Below are 21,002 nucleotides of genomic sequence, written 5' to 3'. Positions count from 1 at the left end.
ATTCGCCCTTGCAGAATTTGAATTTTACGACAAAAACCTTCTCATCTGCTACCTTCTCTCTCTCTCTCTCTCTCTCTCTCTCTCTCTCTCTCTCTCTCCTTCTAGCCATAATCAAAGCTTCAACCGTCGCTCAAGTGCCAGTGCAGTCCTCCACAACCTTTCATCAATGACATTCCAAGAGATGCACATCTCTCTATCTCTCTCCCTCTTGAATGATTTTCCACTGACTTTGAGACTTCTTAGACATCGAGAGTAAACAGGAGTTCACACAATTCTGGAAGTGGGACGGAGCTTAATCAGTTCATGAATGGAGCCACGTTTTAGCGTCGGTGAATTGCATCATTTGCTTTTCCCTGACCAAACTCGGATGATATTACGACAGCTGGGTAGCCTCCCACCATTTTCACATTCTTTAACAATCATTTTCACTTTTGGCTGTGCTGTCACTTTTGAACTCTATATAATTTATCCGCTCGCGTTTCGTCGGTTGCGTCACAAATGCCAGGCAAAAGGCCAGACATCCTTCCCAGCCCCTGTTTATAAAGAGAGTGCAGAATCAGTTTTTGTCCATTTACCAGAGTCCCTCAATATGAGCAATCGATTCCTACTCTCAGCTCTCATCTTCTTCTTCTTCTTCTTCTTCACAATCCTAAGCCTTTCATATGCTAGTGAAACAGGACCCGTCTCAAGAATCCCAGAAAGTCGTGAACTTTCCGTCCAAACTCATCAATGGAGGCACACCCAGATGACGAAATCTCAGGAGACCCGTATCAAGTTCATGTCTTTTTCACCTCCAATGGTGCAAGCGGCTGTCTTGTGCTTCGTCGCAGCTGCTATTTCGAGCGCGGGTGGGATTGGCGGAGGTGGGCTTTACATACCAATTCTAGCTATAATTGCAGGCCTTGAGCTCAAGACAGCCTCGAGCTTCTCAGCTTTCATGGTTACCGGGGGTTCAGTGGCGAATGTCATCTGCAACTTGATCATCAAGAACCCCAAGTTTGGCGACAAGTGCTTGATCGACTATGACATTGCACTCCTCTCCGAGCCATGCATGTTGTTGGGAGTGAGTATTGGGGTCATATGCAATGTTGTCTTCCCTGAGTGGCTCATCACTGTTCTATTTGCAGTCTTTCTTGCTTGGTCCACCTTCAAGACCTGCAAAAATGGGGTCTTGTATTGGAAATTGGAGTCAGAGGAAGGGAGAGAGATAGTGCACTTGGAAAATGGGTCGGGGCGAGATGGGGGTTTTGGTGGGTCAGAGGAAGCCAAAATTGCAAAAGAGCCTCTTTTGCGTGTTGAACCAAAATGTCAAGAGAAGTTGCCATGGATGAAATTGGGGGTCTTGATTCTGGTCTGGTTTTCGTTCTTCTTCGTGTATGTTCTTCGTGGAAATCGATATGGACAGGTGTGTTTCTTCTGATACACTTACTTTCTTGCTGTTCTGTTTTCGTCTCCCTAAACTCCATCGTCATCTTAGATAAAGCTAAAGAAGTGTCATGTCCCTGTGACTGAATTATGTAAGCTAGTACAGTATCAAAAGATCTAGCCAAGTTATTCTCATTTTCATTCTTCATTATTCAATTACAGATCATGCAGAATATAGAGGCAGATCATGCTGGATCTTTTTGGCTTGTCCTTATGTAGGGAGTCACCTTCAACTGATATTTTAAATAACCGATAATTGTTGTTCATGCTGGGGACATTTAGTCAATGTTACAGAACAGCAAATTTGTTTCCTTTTGTGTTCTATATTTCAGGGATGGCTCGCTTGATTCTTAAATGTGGGACACATGTGGGGCTAGACTTTTAACACTAATATAAGGTTCTGAATGTGTGAAGTTTAAATTTTTTTGATTGTATTAAGAATGAAAAGCTCCACAGATACCTCCAAAGAAGATAAAGAAAGTAGATCCATTCTCCCTTACTTTTGTCTCCTCAGAACTAGAAGGGTCCTTTTTTTTTTTTTTGGTCCAAAAACTAGAAGGGTCCTTTTAAAACCGGAATGAGTGACAAAAGATCTGTTTAAAAGAACTAGAAGGGTCCTTTTAAACAGATCTTTTGTCACTCATTCTGGTTTTATATTAAAAGCTTTTTCTTTTGTCTTTTCTTTTTCCAAACTGAAGTTTCTCGTTCAACTCATACAGATTATGTCTATCTATGGATGGTGGCTCGTTAGCTTGCTCTAAATCTATTTTTGAGTTTCAAGAGATGGAGGTAAACTATTTTAAGCTTCAGTATCAGTTTGAGTTGCTTTCAGTGAATGCAACTTGGAAGATGCTTCATGCTAGCAGACGAGACCTAGGAAGAAACCGACAAATAAGCTCCGGTGTCGCAATCTCGAATTTTGCCGCCCACGAAACCACTATATTGATATCACAAAGTCCTCCGTTCTTGTCTTGTATGAGAAATGGTCACTTTGTGATGATGGTACTACTCATCTTAGGTCCACTGCGCCATTTCTTGCTTAAACTTTACATCACACTCACTCGCCGCTAAACTTTACTTTCTTTTCCTTTTCCGCGTTCCCGAGTAAATCATTGGAAAGATTTTTTATATGACTGTCCTGCAATATTATCTTTTTCCTCCAACTATACTGCAGATTTAATGTGCATGAGTTTTGAAATTATGTGCAGAGTATCGTCCCAATTGAGCCCTGTGGTACAGGATATTGGATACTCTCATCCATTCAGATTCCACTAGCTGTGGCCTTTACTTCGTGGATCCTTTTGAGGAAAGAAAGCGTCTGTCATCGAGTTTCAAGCCAGCAGGTTTTAGGTTATATACAGAAAGAGATTACTAAGAACCGTAACACAATTTGTAGCAAATTAGCTCGATTACTTGAAGCTCATTTTGATGTGGTTCTTGTTTAAAGGACATTGATGACCCGAACAGAGAAGGACCCGCCAACAGGATTATTTTTCCGATAATGGCACTCTTAGCTGGACTTCTGGGCGGAATTTTCGGAATAGGTGGTGGAATGCTTATAAGCCCACTCCTCCTGCAAGTGGGAATTGGCCCTGAGGTAACTTCTTGGTCAAAACAACATTTGTAATTCTTACCTGTTCCTCGCACAAGCTGGGAGAAATTATTAGGTGAAGTCATTTTAGTGTTTAGCGTCATAGGCGAAGCCAATTGTAGACAACTGCCCCACCAAGTTCGGATCATACCGTTTATGAAAGGCCGAGCCCATTTCAGATTTTGTTAGCCATAACCTGCACTTCATCTTGCAGGTTACAGCAGCGACTTGCTCGTTCATGGTTTTCTTCTCATCCACGATGTCGGCGCTCCAGTATATCCTATTGGGGATGGAGCATACAGAGACCGCCCTGATATTTTCCTTTATCTGCTTCGTCGCGTCACTTGTGGGAATAATTGTGGTTCAGAGGGCCATAAGAGAATATGGGAGGGCGTCGCTCATCGTGTTCTCCGTCAGCATTGTGATGGGATTGAGTACGGTTCTCATCACCGGGTTTGGAGCTGTTGAGGTCTGGAACGACTACGTTTCAGGCAAGTATATGGGATTCAAACCTCCCTGTTGACTGACTCACTCTAGCGCAGCACGGAATTTTAGCTGAAGCGCACACGCTGAAAATTTTAGAAACAGCTCGTTTCTCTTCAACTAATATGGAATGGGGAGAGGTACGCATGCTGTCCACGAACTCACGTAATAGCCTGTCCCATTTGTGGGATCAGGGCAACATATTTGAACATGTCTCTCTACAGGAGATTGTTCCGACAGACTAGTTTACGTTATCGGATATTTTCTTGTTTAAAGACGGGAGCGGAAGGGCTGTGCATGGAGATTTCTTAATCTGGAAAGATGATCGTTTGTAGAATCTCGTATGACAAGGTATGATAAATCTTTGCCATGAGATTGACTTTTGAATGTATAAGCACAACAGAGGATTCACTCATTTCCATGACGCGATCCTGATACCCTGATCAAATTAGTAGAACAACGCGGGGAATTATTTTGATTCGTCCATCTGTTCTTTTTCGATTTGTTTAGCTGAATATTTCATGTTGGATACTGAGTAATCACATAGGTTCCCCAGTTATTTTGATCTCTTTTATGCGATTCAAGAGCAGTAAGTGGTTCCAGAGATCATAGTCGAAAGATTGATACATTGTGAAGATTGATGCGTGAAAGATCTCCAGAAAGCATCAGTAAAATATGCAGCTTTGTAATTCAAGTGGCCATATCACCCATGGAATTAGTACAGTACAAATTTGAAAATGACTGCACCATCTGCGGAATTTGTATACATTAAAACCTTCGACACTTACAAAGGACGAAACTCTTCGACGTCGACAAACACTCGGCGCTTGCAACGGACAAAACACTTCGATGCCGACAATTTATCAAGGGACGATGTTCTGAAAACTCAAACTGCAGCATGTAGCGATCGGCACAGTATAAATCGCCGTCGATGGAAACTCCGAGGGCAGAGGTGAAAAGAATAGCTGAACTTGTGTGGCAACCCGCCATTAAAACATTCAACACTTGCCAGATCGGCGATGCTTGCAAGTACCAACACCATGGCAGACTCAGATCCCCAAACTCTACGAGGACCAAAACGTTCGGCGTCAGCCCTGACAAGGCAAGAAGCTGTAACTAGTAAGAGCTGAAAGAAAAACGAGAAATTCTGACAATTGAAATTCACTTCTCCATTTCTCGGGTTGGTGAAATTTTCAGAGTTCAAAGTGCTTCAGGCAAACTCAACATGAGTGATGTTCAACATCAAGAATTAAGTATGTTCAGTGGTTTAAACCTGGAAACCGAACAGTTCAATTTGATCCCGCGATTGAGTCCTGAACCCATCAACTTAGAAACTGAACCGACTGGGTGAGTTCCCGAGTAAAATCCATTTTGAGTCGGCTCTGAACCAGTGAGCAAATTCTTGAAAACATTGGATGACATTGCGAGGCCTGGTAGTCTCACCAGTTCCACATTTTTTTTTAATTACTTCACGTGTTGCTGTGCTGATAAGCATTGACAATCACATTTTACATTCGTTCATTTTGCTCCTTGTTGGTTCCGTGAATAATGCTTGGCAGAAGACCAAAGAGCCTTCTCAACCCCTCGGTATAAGGACAGTGCAGTTTCCGCTTCTGTCCATACACCAAGGCTCTCTCAATATGAAGAGTCACAGACTCTCTGCTCAACTCCTACTCCCAACCTTCTTCTTCTTCTTCTTCACAGTCCTCAGCGTTTCACATGCCGAAGGAAGGGAACCCATCTCGAGAATCACAAGACGTCAGGATCTTTCCCACCACTCATTAATGGAGGCACACCCAGATGATGAAATCGCAAGAAACCAACTTCAAGTTCAAGCTTTCCTCACCTCCAATGGTGCAAGCGGGTGTCTTGTGCTTCGTAGCAGCTGCTATTTCAAGCGCAGGTGGGATTGGTGGATGTGGGCTTTTCATACTAATTCTTGCTATAGTTGCAGGCCTCCGGCTCGAGACAGCCTCAAGCTTCTCAGCTTTCATGGTCACTGGTGTGTCGATTGCTAATGTCATCTGCAACTTGATCATCAAGAGCCCCAAGTTTGGTGACAAGTGCTTGATCGACTATGACATTGCGGTCCTCTCAGAGCCATGGTTGTTGTTGGGAGTGAGGGGTCATATGCAATGTTGTCTTCCCCGAGTGGCTCATCTCTGTACTATTTGCAGTCTTTCTTGCTTGGTCCACCTTCAAGACCTGCCAAAAAGGGGTCTCGTATCGGAAACAGGAGTCTGAGGAAGGGATAGAGATGGTAAACTTGGAAAACGGGTCTGTGATAGAGGGGGGTCTTGGTGGTTCAGAGGAAGCCAAAACTGCAGGAGAGCCTGTTTTGTGGGATGAACCAAAAGGTCAAGAAAAGTTCGCATGCATGAAATTGGGGGTCTTGGTTCTGATCTGGTGTTCATTCTCCACGGTGTATATTCTTAGTGGAAATCGACATGGAAAGGTGAGTTTCTTCTGGTACACTCTTTTTTGCTGTTCTGTCTCTGTCTCCTTTAACTTCATCATCTTAGTTAAGGCTAAGGATGTTTATCATGTCTCCCTGTGACCCAATTATGTGAATGAACATGGTATACCAAACAGCAGATCGTGGTCAGTCTATAGGCAGATCGTACTACATCCTTTTGCTTTGTTACGAAACAGAAAAAGCATATTATTCCTTGTTTTTGTCTCCTTAGAAGGTTCCTTTGAACTGGTTTTTTATCATTCATTCTAGCGTTACATTGAAAGCTCTTTCTTCTGTCTTCTCTTCTGTTCCAATTCCATTCAGACAGAACACCTGTCTATGGATGGTGACTTCAGCTTGCTCCAAGTCAATTTTAAAGTCACAAGTGATGGGAGTTAACTAAACTACATGGGCTTCAATGTTCCATTCGAGTTGGTTTCAGGGAATGCAAATTGGAATATGTTTTGTGCTAGCAAATCAAACCTAGGAAGAAAACAGCAAATAAGCTCAAGCATCGCAATCTCGAATTTTGCCATGAAATGACTATACTGATCCCATGGACCGCGTTTCTTGTCTTGTATTCGTATAACACTTAACAGACATGGCCAGCCTGTGATCATGATACCGCTCATCTTAGTTCCACTGCACCATTTCTTCCTTAAAGTTTACATTTACGCTAACTTCCCGCTAGATTTTCATTTCTTCAAACGACTCTCCCGCAACATTATCTTTTGCTCCAACTTCTTACTACAGAGTCAATGTGCTTGATTTTTGAAATCATGTACAGATTATCATCCCAGTTGAGCCCTGGGGTTCAGAATATTGGTTACTCTCAGCCATTCAGATTCCACTAGCTGTTGCCTTCACTTCGTGCACTCTTATCAGGAAAGAAAGCATTGAACCTCAACTTACAAGCCGGCAGGTGTTTGGTTATATACAAGAAAAAGATTCAGGAACCATAAAAGAGTTAATGTACATTAGCCCAACATGAATGAACTAGAGAAGCTCATCAAGATTGGGTTCTTTTCTGAAGGGCATCGATGACCCGAACAGAGAAGAACTGGCCAACACACTTGCCTGTCCGGTAATGGCAGTGTTAGCTGGACTTCTGGGCGGAATTTTTGGAATAGGCGGCAGAAAGTTTATAAGCCCACTTCTCCTGCAAGTGGGAATTGCACCTGAGGTAACTACTTTATGGTTGACTCATACCGTTTCTGAATGGCCGAATCTGTTAGGCCGAGCCTAACTCAAAACTCTGTCAGCCATAACCTGCGGTTCGTCTTGCAGGTTACAGCAGCGGCTTGCTCGTTCATGGTTTTCTTCTCGTCCACAATGTCCGTGCTCCAGTATCTCCTACTGGGGATGGAGCATACGGAGATCGCCCTGATATTTTCCTCTATCTGCTTCATCGCGTCTCTCCTGGGAATAATCGTGGTTCAGAGGGCCATAAGATTATATGGGAGGGCCTCACTCATCGTGTTCTCTGTGTGCATCGTGATGGCTTTGAGTACGGTTCTCATCACCGGGCTCAGAGCCGTTGAGATCAGGAAAGACTACAATTCAGGCAAGTATATGGGATTCAGACCTCCTTGTTGACGACACTATTTTTGCGCATCGAACTTCGCTACGCCCGCACACCGTAAAAGTTAGAAAAGGCTCGTTTCTCTTCAACTCAATATGGTACAAGGAGAGTTAGGCGTTCTCTCGGTGAAGAGGTAGGCGTTCTCTCGGTGAAGAGGCCAACATACTTCACAATGTCTATCTACTGGAGATTGGCTCAACTGACTAGTTCTACAATGTCGGCTATTTCGTTATGTAATCATGGGAGCAGAAAGGGCGGCACATGAGGGAGAGTTGAATTCCTATGCAGTATGCAGTTGAAAGATCAATAAATTGTGAAGATTTATGCATGACATTATCCAGAAAGTATCAGTATATATGCAGCTTTGCCATTCAAGTGGCCGACTCATCCATAGAATTAGTATACTTCAAATTTCTGGAATGGACAAAACATTAATGGAATTCGTATATAATACCCTATTCTGTAATATTCATGCGAATTAACAATGGATGAAACAATTCGATATCGAGAATTTATCTGGAGATGATGTTCTAAAAACTCGAACAGCAAACAGTAGAAATCGGCACAGGATGAACGCTGTCGATGAAACTCCAAAGACAAAGGTAAAAGATTGCTGAAATTGTGGCAACCCACCGTAAGAACATTTGGCACTTTCCAGATCGATATACCACAAATCAAATATACAAACAACATGCTTGCAAATACCAATACCATGGCAGACTCATGAGCACAAATCTTGCAAAGACCAAAATGTAAAGTGTCAGCCGGGCTGGGGCAAGAAGCTGTCACTAGGCAACACTCGCGCGAAAGGACTGCACGAAACCGTCTATCCTTTTCCTTATCTCTTCAGGATTCGCACCCACCAGCTTGTCAACAGGAGTTTTGTCTTTAATCAGTAGAAACGTCGGCATGGCTTTAACCTCCATTCTTGTTGCTACCTCCTACGAAAAGCAAACCTCAAGAATGATGTTTCCTCACAGGCAAGGCTTGGCATAAACATATTCGTTAGCCAGAGGAATAAGTGACAAGATCTTTCAAAAGAGTATCATTGCAGACTTATTATGCCTAAAAAGCCTCATCTGCTCTTCAATGGAAGATTAACGCGACAAGCTTTGCAACGCAAAAACACTTTCTCCCCCCAAATACATATCAAAAGAGACGTGTCCACGTTGGAATGCGAGCTTATAAAGTTTAGGGTGCCATTTTCAAAAGCCTAAGTTACTTTCAGAACCACGAAGCCGTCCCAGACAACAGACATTCTAAATCATAAATGGGAAAAGATAATCACGCCTGCGAGAAATTTCAGCATCTGCTTTGGAAGTTTTACTTGCTTTCCAAAGAATTTGAAACAGTTCCACCACACATCAAGAATGAACTCCCTAAGTTTTTTACTATGTAGTTGCTTTAATACTAAAGCAAACATCCATGAGACAAACACCAAAACAGATTTTAAGTTGCAGTAGAAAGCACATAATTAACAATTGGGATCAAACCATCAAAAACGTCGGAGAAACTTTGTGATGCTTCGATAATTATGATATCCTTAACGCTTTGCGAAAACAAACATTTTCTAATCTTGAACATGAAAAAAATCTCATATACTCCACTTCTCTATAAACACTATGTCACATACTTCTGTGCAAGAAGAAAAGGGTACATAACACCTAATGATCTCAATTATATACCAAGTCTACACAGTGGATATAGTACGAGGTAACTGCATGTTTCCAACTGCCAATAAACGATTCCATTCTAATGTAACGAGCTACAACTCAAATTATCCTGCAAAATAACTCTGAGAATAAAAAAAAAAGTTGGATTTCACCTTAACATCGTCAACATCAACAATGAGAAACATAACATCTGGGAACGTCGAGGCCAGCTCTTCAAAGAACGGGTTCATGGCCACCGAAGGCATGCACCAAGCAGCAGTGAAGTGCACCACCACCTGTATCAACACCCATCACACAACCCCAAGATCAAACACACCGACCAACCGCACAACTTGTTCGAAACTCATCGCCCCAGAAAAAGAAATTCCAATGACGAATCGATTAAATTAAACTCGGCACGCAAAGGCATAGAAAGAAACCGGGATTGGAGCGAGGGGAAGTCATCAGGAGGCAAAAAGCTCGGAACTTTGACAACACCCAAGTCGAAATGTTTCTGAATTACGACAGAGAAGGCGCAACAGCACGAGAGGATGCAGAAAAAGAGGGAAAGAAGAAACTATACAGGGCAGGCTTGAGTGGTGGCCTGAGTCAAGTAGGAATCCCACGACTCGGGCGAGTCGACTTTCACGGCTCGGGACTTGTTCCGCTGCTCTTGCCCTTCCATTGTTGCTGCTCTCTGATTCTTCTCCTGCCTCCTCCGCCTGAAGCTTCAAGAGATCATATCTCCTTTGAGATTCCATTTCACTTTAAAGCGAAAGTTTATGCCTTTTTGGATTAATTGGAGAAGAAGAAAGGAGGGACCCAATTTTGGATATGCATTGGGAGCTGGGGAAGAATTTCGAGTCCCTCCAGTTTCATCCTGTCCTGGGGGCGCCCACCGTATTGCCCTCTTCAGGCCCATGGCCCACTTCATCTTCTTTCATGGGCCCCATGGCCCACTTGAATGTGTCCTCATCTGGCCCATGGCCCACTTCATCTTCTTTGATGGGCCCCATGGCCCACTTGCATGTGTCTATCCTTAAATGTGTCGTGACTAATACGTTGGCTAATGAAACAATTGCTCGGATCAGGCAAACTGATTTGTCATGTAATAAAGTGGATACCTAGATAATGAGCAAATCACTTTCAAGCATTCAGCGGAAGCCCATTACATACATCACTTTGCAAAATTGATTTTGATAAACCAGCCGTCTAACTTTTGGAACGATTGGTTTCTCCACTTATGTATTTACTTTTTCTTGCGTTGAAATGTAAGAATGCCATTCAATTCCTAATAAATTTTGTTAGGGTGTGTCTCGAATTGCGTGCGAACTCTTTTAGAAGTTGATGATAGAATTTGATGAATGTGTGCTTCGAGGCCTTGTCTTGTTTTTGAGATTCAAGATTCAAGTTTAGTTCGGTGAAAAATCACAAGATAGATTTTATTATCTCGGTGTATTTCAATTATGTATCCATGAGTTAAGCAGTGTTCCCCATCTTATTTGCAAGCAAAGAGAGTTGAAAGTATTTCACATCATTTATGTTGTTTTTTGGATAGGTATTAGTACTAGGTACCATCAGCCATTTAAATACAATTTTTGTCCATCAAATGAAGCTACAGGGCACAGCTGTTTTTGTCCTGGCATTAGCCCATCTCCAATTTCATCCTAGTACGACAGACATTCGATATTATTAATGACAATTGTAAAAGAGTTTCATATTTTCCCTCTTCCCAAGGCAAATTCCCTATTAGAATTTCACGTGAATCTCGCATGTAAGATTTAATTGGCCTGCTTCTGCATAGATCAGATAGCCCACTGCATAAAATGCAATTTACGTTTCTGACCCAGTTACCCAATTTCATTTGTGAGTAGAAATTGATAAGATATCTTCTGAAAAAAGGAACAATTTAAGAACATCATATGGCTGGTGCAAGAATGGAAATGCTTTCATGACAGTTATTTTTATCATAAATCTACATATCATCACCGCGTATTTTACATAAAACACTTATTAATTAAAAAATCGTGGAGTCGGAAATAACGACGGTACTGTCATAGTAGCAGCTCCCGTGCAAAGACGTGGGGAAAGACTACTGATAGTGACACGATCAGCATAAGAGATCATGAAAGCAAAATTCACGGTTCTTGCTGTTTGATGCCCTGAACCAAAATCGATCCCCCAGTCCACGTGTCGAAATACAAGCAGCCCATTGTCCCAACCCAATCCTACCTGTCAAATTAAAACCCGCACGTAATCCACGTGGCAGCGGGGGAGTGGCCAGGACCATATCCAAGTTATCCAAGCAGGAAAATGGCAGATAAGGTGGTGTCCCCAGATCATTTCGCACCACACAACCTCATGGCCGATCCAAGAAACTTCATCCGATTCGCAGAAATATATTTTCCTTCCTGAATCAAAGCTTGCCCAGCAACAGCACTTGAGAATCGGTATCGAAGGTGAATATGGCCCAAGCTGTGGCGTTGATGGCTGGCTTACGTGGCTCCTCTCAGGCCGTGCTGGAAGGCAGCCTCCAGTTTAGCGGCGGCTCGACCCGCCTGAGCATCGGCGGCGGAAACCGGGTCGGCTTGGCCAGGCCTGGCTTCAGCATTAGAGCTCAACAGGGTTCGGCCGATGCCGAGACTAGTAGCCGGAGGGCAGTCCTCGGTCTGGTTGCCACCGCTTTGGCTTCGGGTTCTTTTGTCCAAGCAGTGTGGGCCGAAGTCAGGGCGATCAAGGTGGGCGGGCCTCCCCCGCCGTCCGGCGGACTGTGTAAGTCTCCTGCCTTTTGCTGGAACAGTGACTGAATTGTTCAGAGAGATTTTGTTTTCTCTTTAACCTTGAGGAACTATAGAATGCAAGTATAATGAAGAACTGTAGAATTCAAAGTTGTGGAATCCCTTCTCTTGATGTAGCTGGAACCCTGAACTCTGATGAGCCAAGAGATCTCGACCTTCCGTTGAAGGACAGATTCTTCATTCAGCCCCTGACCCCGGCACAGGCGGCAGCCAGGGCGAAGGAGTCGGCCAAGGAAATCGTCAACGTGAAGTCGTTCATAGACAAGAAGGCGTGGCCGTACGTCCAGAACGATCTCCGCCTCAGGGCCGAGTACCTCCGCTACGACCTCAACACTGTCATCGCCGCGAAGCCCAAGGGGGAGAAGAAGTCGCTCAAGGAACTCACCGGCAAGCTCTTCCAGACCATCAGCAATGTGAGTCCGACAGGAAAAACATCTTGAAACATGTCTTGCTCATTCGGTTAGCCTAGGAAATTATCTGACTGATGCGATTTTCGATTTCTGTGTGCTTTTCCGAGCAGTTGGACCATGCGGCGAAGATCAAGAGCACCCCGCAAGCGGAGAAATACTATGCTGAGACTGTATCTAGCCTTAATGATGTTCTTGCCAAGCTTGGCTAAAGCAAGTTTGTGAATTTGTCACCCTTTATCGGACACTTTGTTAAGGTTATTTGAAGGGATTTCTTTTTCCTAACTGGAGAATACTCTGTTTTCTCCTCCTTCACTGTTGCTACAGTCTCGTTTTCTCGAAGATGAATTTGAAAACTCCTGTGCTTCATGCTGAGAGAGAGAGAGGGAGGGAGGGAGGGAGGGAGGGAGCTGTACTAGAGAGACCAGCTTCTTACTTGTGAAGCATTTCCTATTAACATGGATAACAAGCTCATTCATTCAAAATTAACGCGAAGACCGGCATTATGCTGAAACTCGAATCCTATCAACTCTTTTCGAGCAACAAATTCATGAACTAACGAAAGGGCACGTGATTAGAAAGCATACTCGATGTGAGCCTTTTCAAGCAGAAGGGATTGCGGCATTGAACGGCTCACATGGTTGAACATGAAGCAGAAGGAAACTCGCCATCTCATGAGCCGATTTTTTAACGATTTGCATTATCTCGCGCCTTCATTGTGTTGACTTAGGCGTCTCATGGCTGTATTCGCTATGAATTTCACATTCTCAGACTGAAGATGTCTCGCTGTATTCGGGTCTAGTAAGATTCAGCCATCAAGAGCCAAACTGAAGTTACAAGCGCACCTCCTTTACTGAGCAGCCGGGAATGTGCATCTGCTCTGCAATGGCTTGCTGCTGCATATGACATCATTTCCACTCCACCCGGACCCTGCTCACCACCGTCCTCCTCCGATCTTCACTCAGGATTGTTATCAATCCTTTGGCCAACAAGCACGCATCGTACAACACCGATTTGCTCGTATCTCCCATCACTTTGTCGGGGGTGTGCCTCTGTATCCACCATCAAGATTTTGAGGCAGGGTTCATCCAGGTTGGCTCTGCAGTCCTGCGCCACCTCCTGTATCCAGATGAAGTCGACAAGCTTTGCATGCTTGTCTTGTGACCTTATTTTGCCGATCGCGATCCTGGCGGGCAGCAATTCTCATAAGCAAGAGGCATGCCATATAATCGGCAACGTCACCCCTCCAAATACTTGTGTATTGCAATTTCTCTATATCTGTATTTATTCAATAATGTTGCATGAATGTATTCCGCTACGAAATTGGTGAAACTTGTTGGAATGACTCTGTTGTATCAAGCGCTAGACTTTCCAAGGTATCTCTTAAATATATATATATATATATGAGAGGAATGGAGGAGGAGGCAGCTATTACTTTCACAAAGAAGTAATCTTGTTGGGCACACTGCTTGATGCCCCAAGACACCGGTTGCAGAAAGTGTGAGATGATTTCAGCACCGGCCATTTTGATGGTATGGTGGTTGTGATCACTGCTTAATCCATGCGATCTTCGAAGAGATGATTTCGAAACTAAAAGGCCACCATGTCAGATTCAATCAGTCTCCGAGAAAACAGAGGAATGTTGAGGCGAGTAAAGAATGCTAGTTGAGGAATAGCACCCGTATATCTCCTTTGGTTTGTTTTGTGATTGTGAATATCACTTGTTTCTACTTTGCAGAATCATGTTCTACCTTATGTACTCAGGCATTATAATGTTACAATACATGTGATTTAGCGTTACGCTCTACATTGGGTATGCTTTAATTAAGCGGTAGTCCCTTTGTGGAACTATGTATTCTGTACAATGTAGTCAAGGATGATACTGAAAACTCAGTAATTCTGCACAAAATAATGTATGCTGTGCTGAGGATGAATTGTCACGTAACATTTATTTATTTGGTAACTAATCATAGCTCCAGCAAAGGAAAAACATAACTGAATTGAACGAAGGTGAAAAAACTCAATGGTACCGAAAAATGCAATTTGCTGAAAAAAGAAGCAGTGACGCAGATTTGATCCCAACTCATGGATGACCCTAATGAGAGAAAAGCTCAAGCTAGGAGAGATCAGCAGGCATTTAGAGAAACGCTCAAGCTAGGATGACGTGACTCGTTTTGCATTGATTAGCTGTATGCAAGATGATATCATGAGAGAGTCCAAGTGTCTCCCTATTGCTAGTGAGATGCGGCTTGCACTGAGAGAGAGCTAAATCTCTCTATAGAAGACATTAAGCAACCTCAACCTCAATAGAGCAACCAGCATTTGTTTCAAATCCTGAGATAAAGAAATCTTCCAACTCATATACTAACACATAAGAGCAAGGATTTGTGTCCTTGTTGCACTTATGTCCATGGCTCTTCTCAAGCTAATCGACTGCAATTCTAGCAGTGACCAAGCAAGCTCACCTCAACCACAATAAAGCAACTAGCATTTGTTTCAACTTCTGAGATTAGCCACATTCTCCAAAGATTGAGGAAGCAGAACAGACCTATTGAGAGAAAGTAACATGTATTGGCAAGGATTTGTGTCCTTGTTGCACTTATGTCCATGGCTTCTCTCAAGGTAAATCAACTAAGAAATGTAGCAGTAGTCAAACACACTTACACCTATAAACAACGATAATAAGGTAACCTTCAGTCCACTACCCACCAAAGGACCATTTGAAAACAATCCAAGACAAAACCAAAACCCAAGCTTTACCTGATCTTACCTGATTTATCTCCTGTTCAATCTAATTTTGTTTTGTATAATCTGCTGTATCCCCCTGATCCATCATCTATCACCAGAGAAAGCATCTCATGCTTTGCTTTAGACAATGAATGTTCATGCAAACAAAATAGTGGAGACTAGGATGTCACGAGGAAATTTCAATGCTTCTAAGCCCAAAGCGTTTTCTGATCGAACTATTTTCCAGACAAGCATAATATGATGGAAATGGTTGCTGATCAATATAAACGGACAAAAAACAACCCAATTTACAAGAGACGAAGAAATAATGCATCAGCAACATAACTTGCTTAAAAAACCAACACAAGTTATAATGCCATCAGAGTCAAGAGAAAGGATGACAACTAACCAGCTAGGTCATGGCCAAGAACCAGCAGACAGCAATAGCAGGTAATAGCAACAGGCTGAAGCATTTAGAGAATAGCATCAAACTTCGGTAGAGATGCGGAAATCCAAGGTTTACATGCATCAAACATACAAAACAATTGAAGAAAAAAGGTACTCCGATGAACCCAAAACCAAACTAAACAAAATATATCCTAGCACACTATTATCCATCGAAAAGAGCCCACAGTCCCATGCTACTTCCCAGTAGCCTGATGGTGAGCCTCTAAAATTAGATTAGTCTGACATTGAATCAATTCGGCTCTCTCCGCCAATACTCGCATCTCAGCCAATTGCAGTTTCCTCCTTTTTTCCTTAAACTCCTCCTTTTTCAACTCGTCCACCATCTCCCACCCTTTACTCAAGAAGTCCCCATCCAAGCCGATCCCAGATAGTTGCAACATCTTATCACAGGACAACATGCCTATTGTATCACTGTTCTCAAATGATATTAGTCCACCATTCTCCTTGGGCCTCTCCTGCCATGCCTCCAACTTTGAGGCTTCCAACTTCGACTTGGACGAAGTACCAGCAGTCTTACTCTTCTTAGCGGTACCATTGGCCTTGGGCATAGGCGTCTGTTCGCCCCTTCCGCCGGCATCGTTGCTCTTATTAAAACCCCAAATTTTCTTGGACAATTGGAAAACCTTCTCTTCATGGGGCTTCGAGAATGCCCTATCCCCACCATCCTTCCCCTTTCCTTCATTATTACTGTACTTTTTCTTCAAAACTCGAATCTTGTTCGCCAATTGACTAGCAGTAAACTCTTGTCCGAGCGATTTCTTGACGTAATGATGAAAGGCGTTAGTGTTCGCAGTAGGGTCCACACCTTTCTTCTCGCGAAAATCAATCATGCCCTGCAACAGCGCTACCTCGTCATCGTCGCCCCATATCCTGTGGAACATCGGCTTCTTCGACTCCTCCCCAGGTTTCTGCAGGGACCCATTCTCGGCAACGTCCTTCTTCTTCCCCTTCTTCGAGTCCTTAGATTCCTTCGAGTCCTCCACTTCGACCTTACGCTTAGCCGGTGACTGCTCCTCCTCCACTTGGATCTTACGCTTAGCCGAGGGCTGCTTCGAGGAGGAGGGCGGCTCCGGCCTCTGCTTCTTCGCAGGCGGAGTCTCGATTTCCTCCATGGGCTTCGAAGCTATGGGCTTGACGGTGTATTGCCGCGTCCCGGACTCCGACTCCGATTCGGTTTCCGACTCCGACTCGGATTCCGTCTTGGACCCGGACCGTCCCTGAGATTTTTGCTGCTGCGGAGGAGGAGGAGGAGGAGACGACAGCTTGGGCTGTGACGGTCTTTTCTGCTCCTCCTTGTCGTCCTCGTCGTCGGTGTCAGACCCAGACCCGGCCTCCGACTCTCCAGATTCTTGCTTCTCTTCTTCCTCTTCGTCTTCAGTGGACGAGGAAGACTCCTCGTCGGAGGAAGCGGGCGGCGGATCCTCCGACGGGAGAGGTCGTTTCGGCGCCATGGATGCGAGAGAGAAGAGGCGGAGTTAGGGTTTTAGCGCACGGTCGATCAGCGAGGGACGAAAAGGAGGGGGGCCGGGGGGGCGATATCGGGAATTCCGAGATATTTGGTGGATTTATAATAAGCAAGCGGCCACCCAAAGTGCTGGGCAGCGGGCAGGGAAGGGCAAAATAGTAAAAGAAGAAACACAATTATTTCTTTTCTTTCTTTTTGTCAAAAAATTATTATTTTAATTTGGAGAAAGTGCACTTACCGAAAGTGTTAAAAAGTGCAACTAATCCAAGTTCGATTTCCAAGGGCCTCAATTCGATTCTCAATTTCATAAAATTAAAATCGATGATTTTTGCTCCAATTTTAAGAGAGAATTGAACCACCTTCATTAGTCGGATTAGTTGGTTTATATTTTTTTATATTTTTCATATCTAAACCTAATAACCTATCTTAATATAATTTTATTAATATATAACACTTAAAGTTTTTATTGCTCACTCTTATTAATAATTCATCGATTTTATTAGATTATTCAAAATTTGGATCGAATCAAAAATCAATCATCTCTAGTCAAAACGGCTATCACTCACCTTCGTCACTCTTTTTGACAAGACGAGAAATATTAGTAACACATATTATGTTATTCGTCTGACGAAATTAGCCAATTAATTCATGTATTGAATTACAAATCGGAAGAAATAGAGAATATCATGTGAAAAAAGCTAGGAAAAGAAAAACTACATTTCAAGATGGAAGTTAAGTCATAAATTCTAATATGATGAAAAGTGAGTTGATCCCGAGTGCCACATTCGAGCTGCGATATGTCAATCAACCGAAACGACACGCCGTACGGGAGCTGGGCGGAGAGTGGGGCCCTCTTGAGCTCAATATGCATGGCCGAGCGCCACGTGGCGGGCAAAGTGTATTACCAATTACGAACGTTGGAGAAGACGCATTTCTAGAACCACCTCCCGACTTCTCCAATCTTTCCCCAGTCGAAGAGCGCTCCAGATTGAAGCACGATCATTTGCGCGGAGAGAGAGAGAGAGCGATTCGTAGCTCCGACATCTGATTCGATCGCCGGAGAATCCGAGAACACAAGAGAATGTCGGCTTGCCGATGGAAGAGCTTTGAGGAGGACGAGGATCGCCCCGAGAAGCCGCGGCGGTACGGCGTGACGGAGATCAGGGGCCCGCACTACTCCTTATTCAACCAGAACCTCCTCCAGGTTCCGTTGTTTTTCCCTTCCTGTTTCGTTCTCTCTTTCTGTTTATTTGTTCTGTTTGGTGCATGTGTGTGTGATTTGAGCGTGCGCGATGGCTCCGATGGAGCTCCTGAACTCTCCGATTTGTTGTGCATTCAAGATGATTCTGTCCGAGAGTAGCTTAGAGTGTGCGCATCAGCGAATCAGCATCTGCGGAGTGATACTTTTTTGCTTTGGACTGTTGAGGCATGATCTGAGGTTGAGTGTTGAAGATCTATTGCAGTCCACGCGTGCTACGGATTAGTTCTAGGAGCGAATTATGTGTAGTTATTGATTTAATTGAGCAGCACGAGAGAGAAGGAACACGCATCCAATGCGCCTAGGCGACTTACCTGCTGCTGCAAAATTGGGGCGTAGTTCTCTGGCAGAGGGAGGATTGTGTTGGCCAGATAAGAAAGAAATTGGCGATACCTTAACGGCACAGAGCAAGCTGCAGTTTTTCTTCAATAGAAGGGCTCACCTTAAGATATTTGATTGCATCAAAGAATGCTTGGTTTGGTCAAGCTAATGTACTATCTCAAACAGTTACTTTACTGCTCGCTCTTCTTGTTAATAAGCAAGCAATGTGTTGTGCAATGCAGGATCTTTTCGAGTCGATGGGGCCATTTGTCGATGGGTTGAAGTTCTCTGGGGGTTCGCACAGTCTAATGCCCAAGTCTTTCATCAAAGAGATTGCTGATATAGCTCATGAGCATAATGTGTACGTGAGCACTGGGGATTGGGCTGAGCACTTGCTGCGCCGGGGTCCATCCGCTTTCAAAGAATATGTTCAGGTGAGATGCTCCGGAGAGGTTCTTTCCTCGTCTTTCCTTTCCCTTTTTGAGGTTTTCTATGTGTGACTGATGCAGTATGCTGTTCATGGATATTAATCAGGAGTGTAAGCAGCTGGGATTCGACACAGTTGAGCTGAATGTTGGGACTCTGGAAATTCCAGAAGACACTCTTCTGAGATTGGTGCGCACTGTTAAGAGCGGCGGTCTTAGAGCCAAGCCACAGTTTGCTGTGAAGTTTAACAAGTCTGACATCCCTAGAGCTGGTGATAGAGCTTTTGGGGCATATGTAGTTCCAGAGCCTCGAAGTTCTGGTAAGGAGCAACTTATCTAAATCTACATGGTTTACTCAGTGCCATATTGGTTATTTATGATGTATGATGAGAAACTTTATACCAGTGATACATGGATACACATTTGCTTACGAAGATGGTGAAGCGTACTAGCAATTATAGTTGTGAAATGAGCAACCGATGTCATCACTCGAATGGTTTGGAGAGGATGTGAAGTCCTGTCTTAGTATTCTTGCTAATTTCTCAATGAAATCAACATCTTAACTGGATGATCGTACTTGTGAAAATAACTTTGAAGGCCATATGTCTCTCATTTTTGGTGCCTACCAGTTCCATGTAACGAAAATCCTTTATGATGGTAACGCTGTGTACCTTTAATATCATGGGAGAACTTCAACTGAGTTTGCTTGTCTTTTCAAGTTGGTTGGTAAGTTGCTGCTTCTTGCTTGATATGCATGACTGTGGGTTTCATGGGTTTAAACTCAATTATTGCTTTAACTTGGTATGTATGAATATGTGCTCTAGAACTTCAAAATTATGTGTTTCATATGTTGTTCTTTTCCATAGCAGCATTTGAATCCATGTATCTGGTTATTCGCCCTTTTTCTGTACCATAATAGATAGCCAAGTACTTCACCTTATGATGTGAATTTCTATTTTATATACTACTAAGTTTCAAGGAATGTCTAGATGGTATGCACCACACCATGGAAATTTGTTAAAGTACTTCTTTAAACTTTCTATCATTTGTTAAGAAGTGGCACTTTACTTGGATGTTGCAGAAAATATTTCACATTTGCTTGCTTTCGTGGTTTCTGCTTCTGTAGAATTCATCGAGGATGTTGATCTCTTGATCAGAAGGGCAGAGAGATGCTTGGAAGCTGGGGCGGACATGATAATGATAGATCCTGATGATGTCTGCAATGCTGATGCTGTCCGAGCAGACATTATCGCGAAGATTGTAGGACGTCTAGGTCTCGAGAAAACCATGTTTGAAGCATCGAATGCTAGAACCTCGGAGTGGTTCATCCAACGCTATGGTCCCAGGGTATGTAAATTCGGGAATGCGAACTGTGCTTTCGGATCGCTTACCTTTCTTTGATGATCACTGTGTGTTTTTCACATGCCATATTCTCAGGTTAATCTTTTTGTTGATCACTCTCAAGTCATGGATTTGGAGTGTCTCAGAGGGCGCAAGCTAGGTAAAAACCATTCATCGGTTCTTGGATCCTCCTACTTTCTGTCCTGAATAGGAGATTGTAATGATGTGTGTACCTTCTTGGAAACTTCCTTTGTGACGGTATTCTGCTGTTCTGTGCATTGTACCATTGTCTGTGATGCAACAAATATGATCAGTGTAACATAATTTAATTAGTAATAACTCTCTTTCTCGGGCGCTGCTCTTTTCACCTCCTCGTGTTTATTGGGGTCTTAGCTGGGTTCTTTGTTTATGGATTGGTACTACTGTTTATACAGTTGCCTGCAATGGGGATTTTGTTATATCTTGTGTGGTAGAAGTGTTGATTCACAAAAGTCGAATTTTGTCCATCTTGAAACCTCATGGTTAAAACATTGAAGTATGGAGAGTTGGTTCATCCGAAGCCTTCATGTGTCGAATAACTAATGTGTACGGCTTCACGATGATC

The 21,002-nt window shown here is 43.4% G+C and overlaps 6 protein-coding genes and 1 pseudogene across 6 annotated transcripts in view; 5 read left to right on the top strand and 2 right to left on the bottom strand.

Annotated features, from left to right (window-relative positions):
- The first annotated feature begins 470 nt into the window (after positions 1-470).
- Positions 471-3,738, top strand: LOC115739775 (sulfite exporter TauE/SafE family protein 5-like). The gene is made up of 4 exons (XM_030673026.2): positions 471-1,405; positions 2,634-2,768; positions 2,873-3,022; positions 3,231-3,738. The coding sequence occupies exons 1-4, from the start codon at positions 590-592 to the stop codon at positions 3,537-3,539; spliced, it is 1,410 nt and encodes a 469-aa protein (XP_030528886.2). The 5' UTR covers positions 471-589; the 3' UTR covers positions 3,540-3,738.
- Positions 629-21,002, top strand: part of LOC115739777 (anthocyanidin reductase ((2S)-flavan-3-ol-forming)) — a 31,427-nt gene continuing 11,053 nt past the window's right edge. The window contains exons 1-3 of the mRNA XM_030673029.2: positions 629-643; positions 16,815-16,820; positions 18,626-18,635. The gene's annotated coding sequence lies outside the window, so the exon portion shown is untranslated. The remainder of the gene's footprint in view (positions 644-16,814; positions 16,821-18,625; positions 18,636-21,002) is intronic.
- On the top strand, positions 5,305-7,623 carry LOC115739704 (annotated as a pseudogene).
- LOC115739780 (thioredoxin-like protein CXXS1) lies at positions 7,979-9,953 on the bottom strand. Its single transcript, XM_030673034.2, has 3 exons — positions 9,772-9,953; positions 9,362-9,484; positions 7,979-8,477 (listed from the first exon to the last, which is right to left on the bottom strand). Exons 1-3 carry the CDS (start codon positions 9,871-9,873, stop codon positions 8,325-8,327), a joined length of 378 nt encoding a protein of 125 aa, XP_030528894.1. The 5' UTR covers positions 9,874-9,953; the 3' UTR covers positions 7,979-8,324.
- LOC115739779 (oxygen-evolving enhancer protein 3-2, chloroplastic-like) lies at positions 11,565-12,678 on the top strand. The gene is made up of 3 exons (XM_030673032.2): positions 11,565-11,960; positions 12,104-12,399; positions 12,507-12,678. Exons 1-3 carry the CDS (start codon positions 11,654-11,656, stop codon positions 12,603-12,605), a joined length of 702 nt encoding a protein of 233 aa, XP_030528892.1. The 5' UTR covers positions 11,565-11,653; the 3' UTR covers positions 12,606-12,678.
- Positions 15,593-17,103, bottom strand: LOC115739774 (probable transcription factor At1g11510). The gene has a single exon (XM_030673024.2). It carries the CDS (start codon positions 17,037-17,039, stop codon positions 15,762-15,764), a length of 1,278 nt encoding a protein of 425 aa, XP_030528884.1. The 5' UTR covers positions 17,040-17,103; the 3' UTR covers positions 15,593-15,761.
- Positions 17,984-20,762, top strand: LOC115739778 (protein HEAT-STRESS-ASSOCIATED 32). The gene is made up of 5 exons (XM_030673030.2): positions 17,984-18,257; positions 18,875-19,066; positions 19,167-19,377; positions 20,184-20,404; positions 20,495-20,762. The coding sequence occupies exons 1-5, from the start codon at positions 18,135-18,137 to the stop codon at positions 20,603-20,605; spliced, it is 858 nt and encodes a 285-aa protein (XP_030528890.1). The 5' UTR covers positions 17,984-18,134; the 3' UTR covers positions 20,606-20,762.

This window comes from Rhodamnia argentea, chromosome 9 (genome assembly GCF_020921035.1).
Source record: "Rhodamnia argentea isolate NSW1041297 chromosome 9, ASM2092103v1, whole genome shotgun sequence".
NCBI lineage: Eukaryota > Viridiplantae > Streptophyta > Magnoliopsida > Myrtales > Myrtaceae > Rhodamnia > Rhodamnia argentea.
This window is presented reverse-complemented; position numbering and strand designations above follow the sequence as displayed.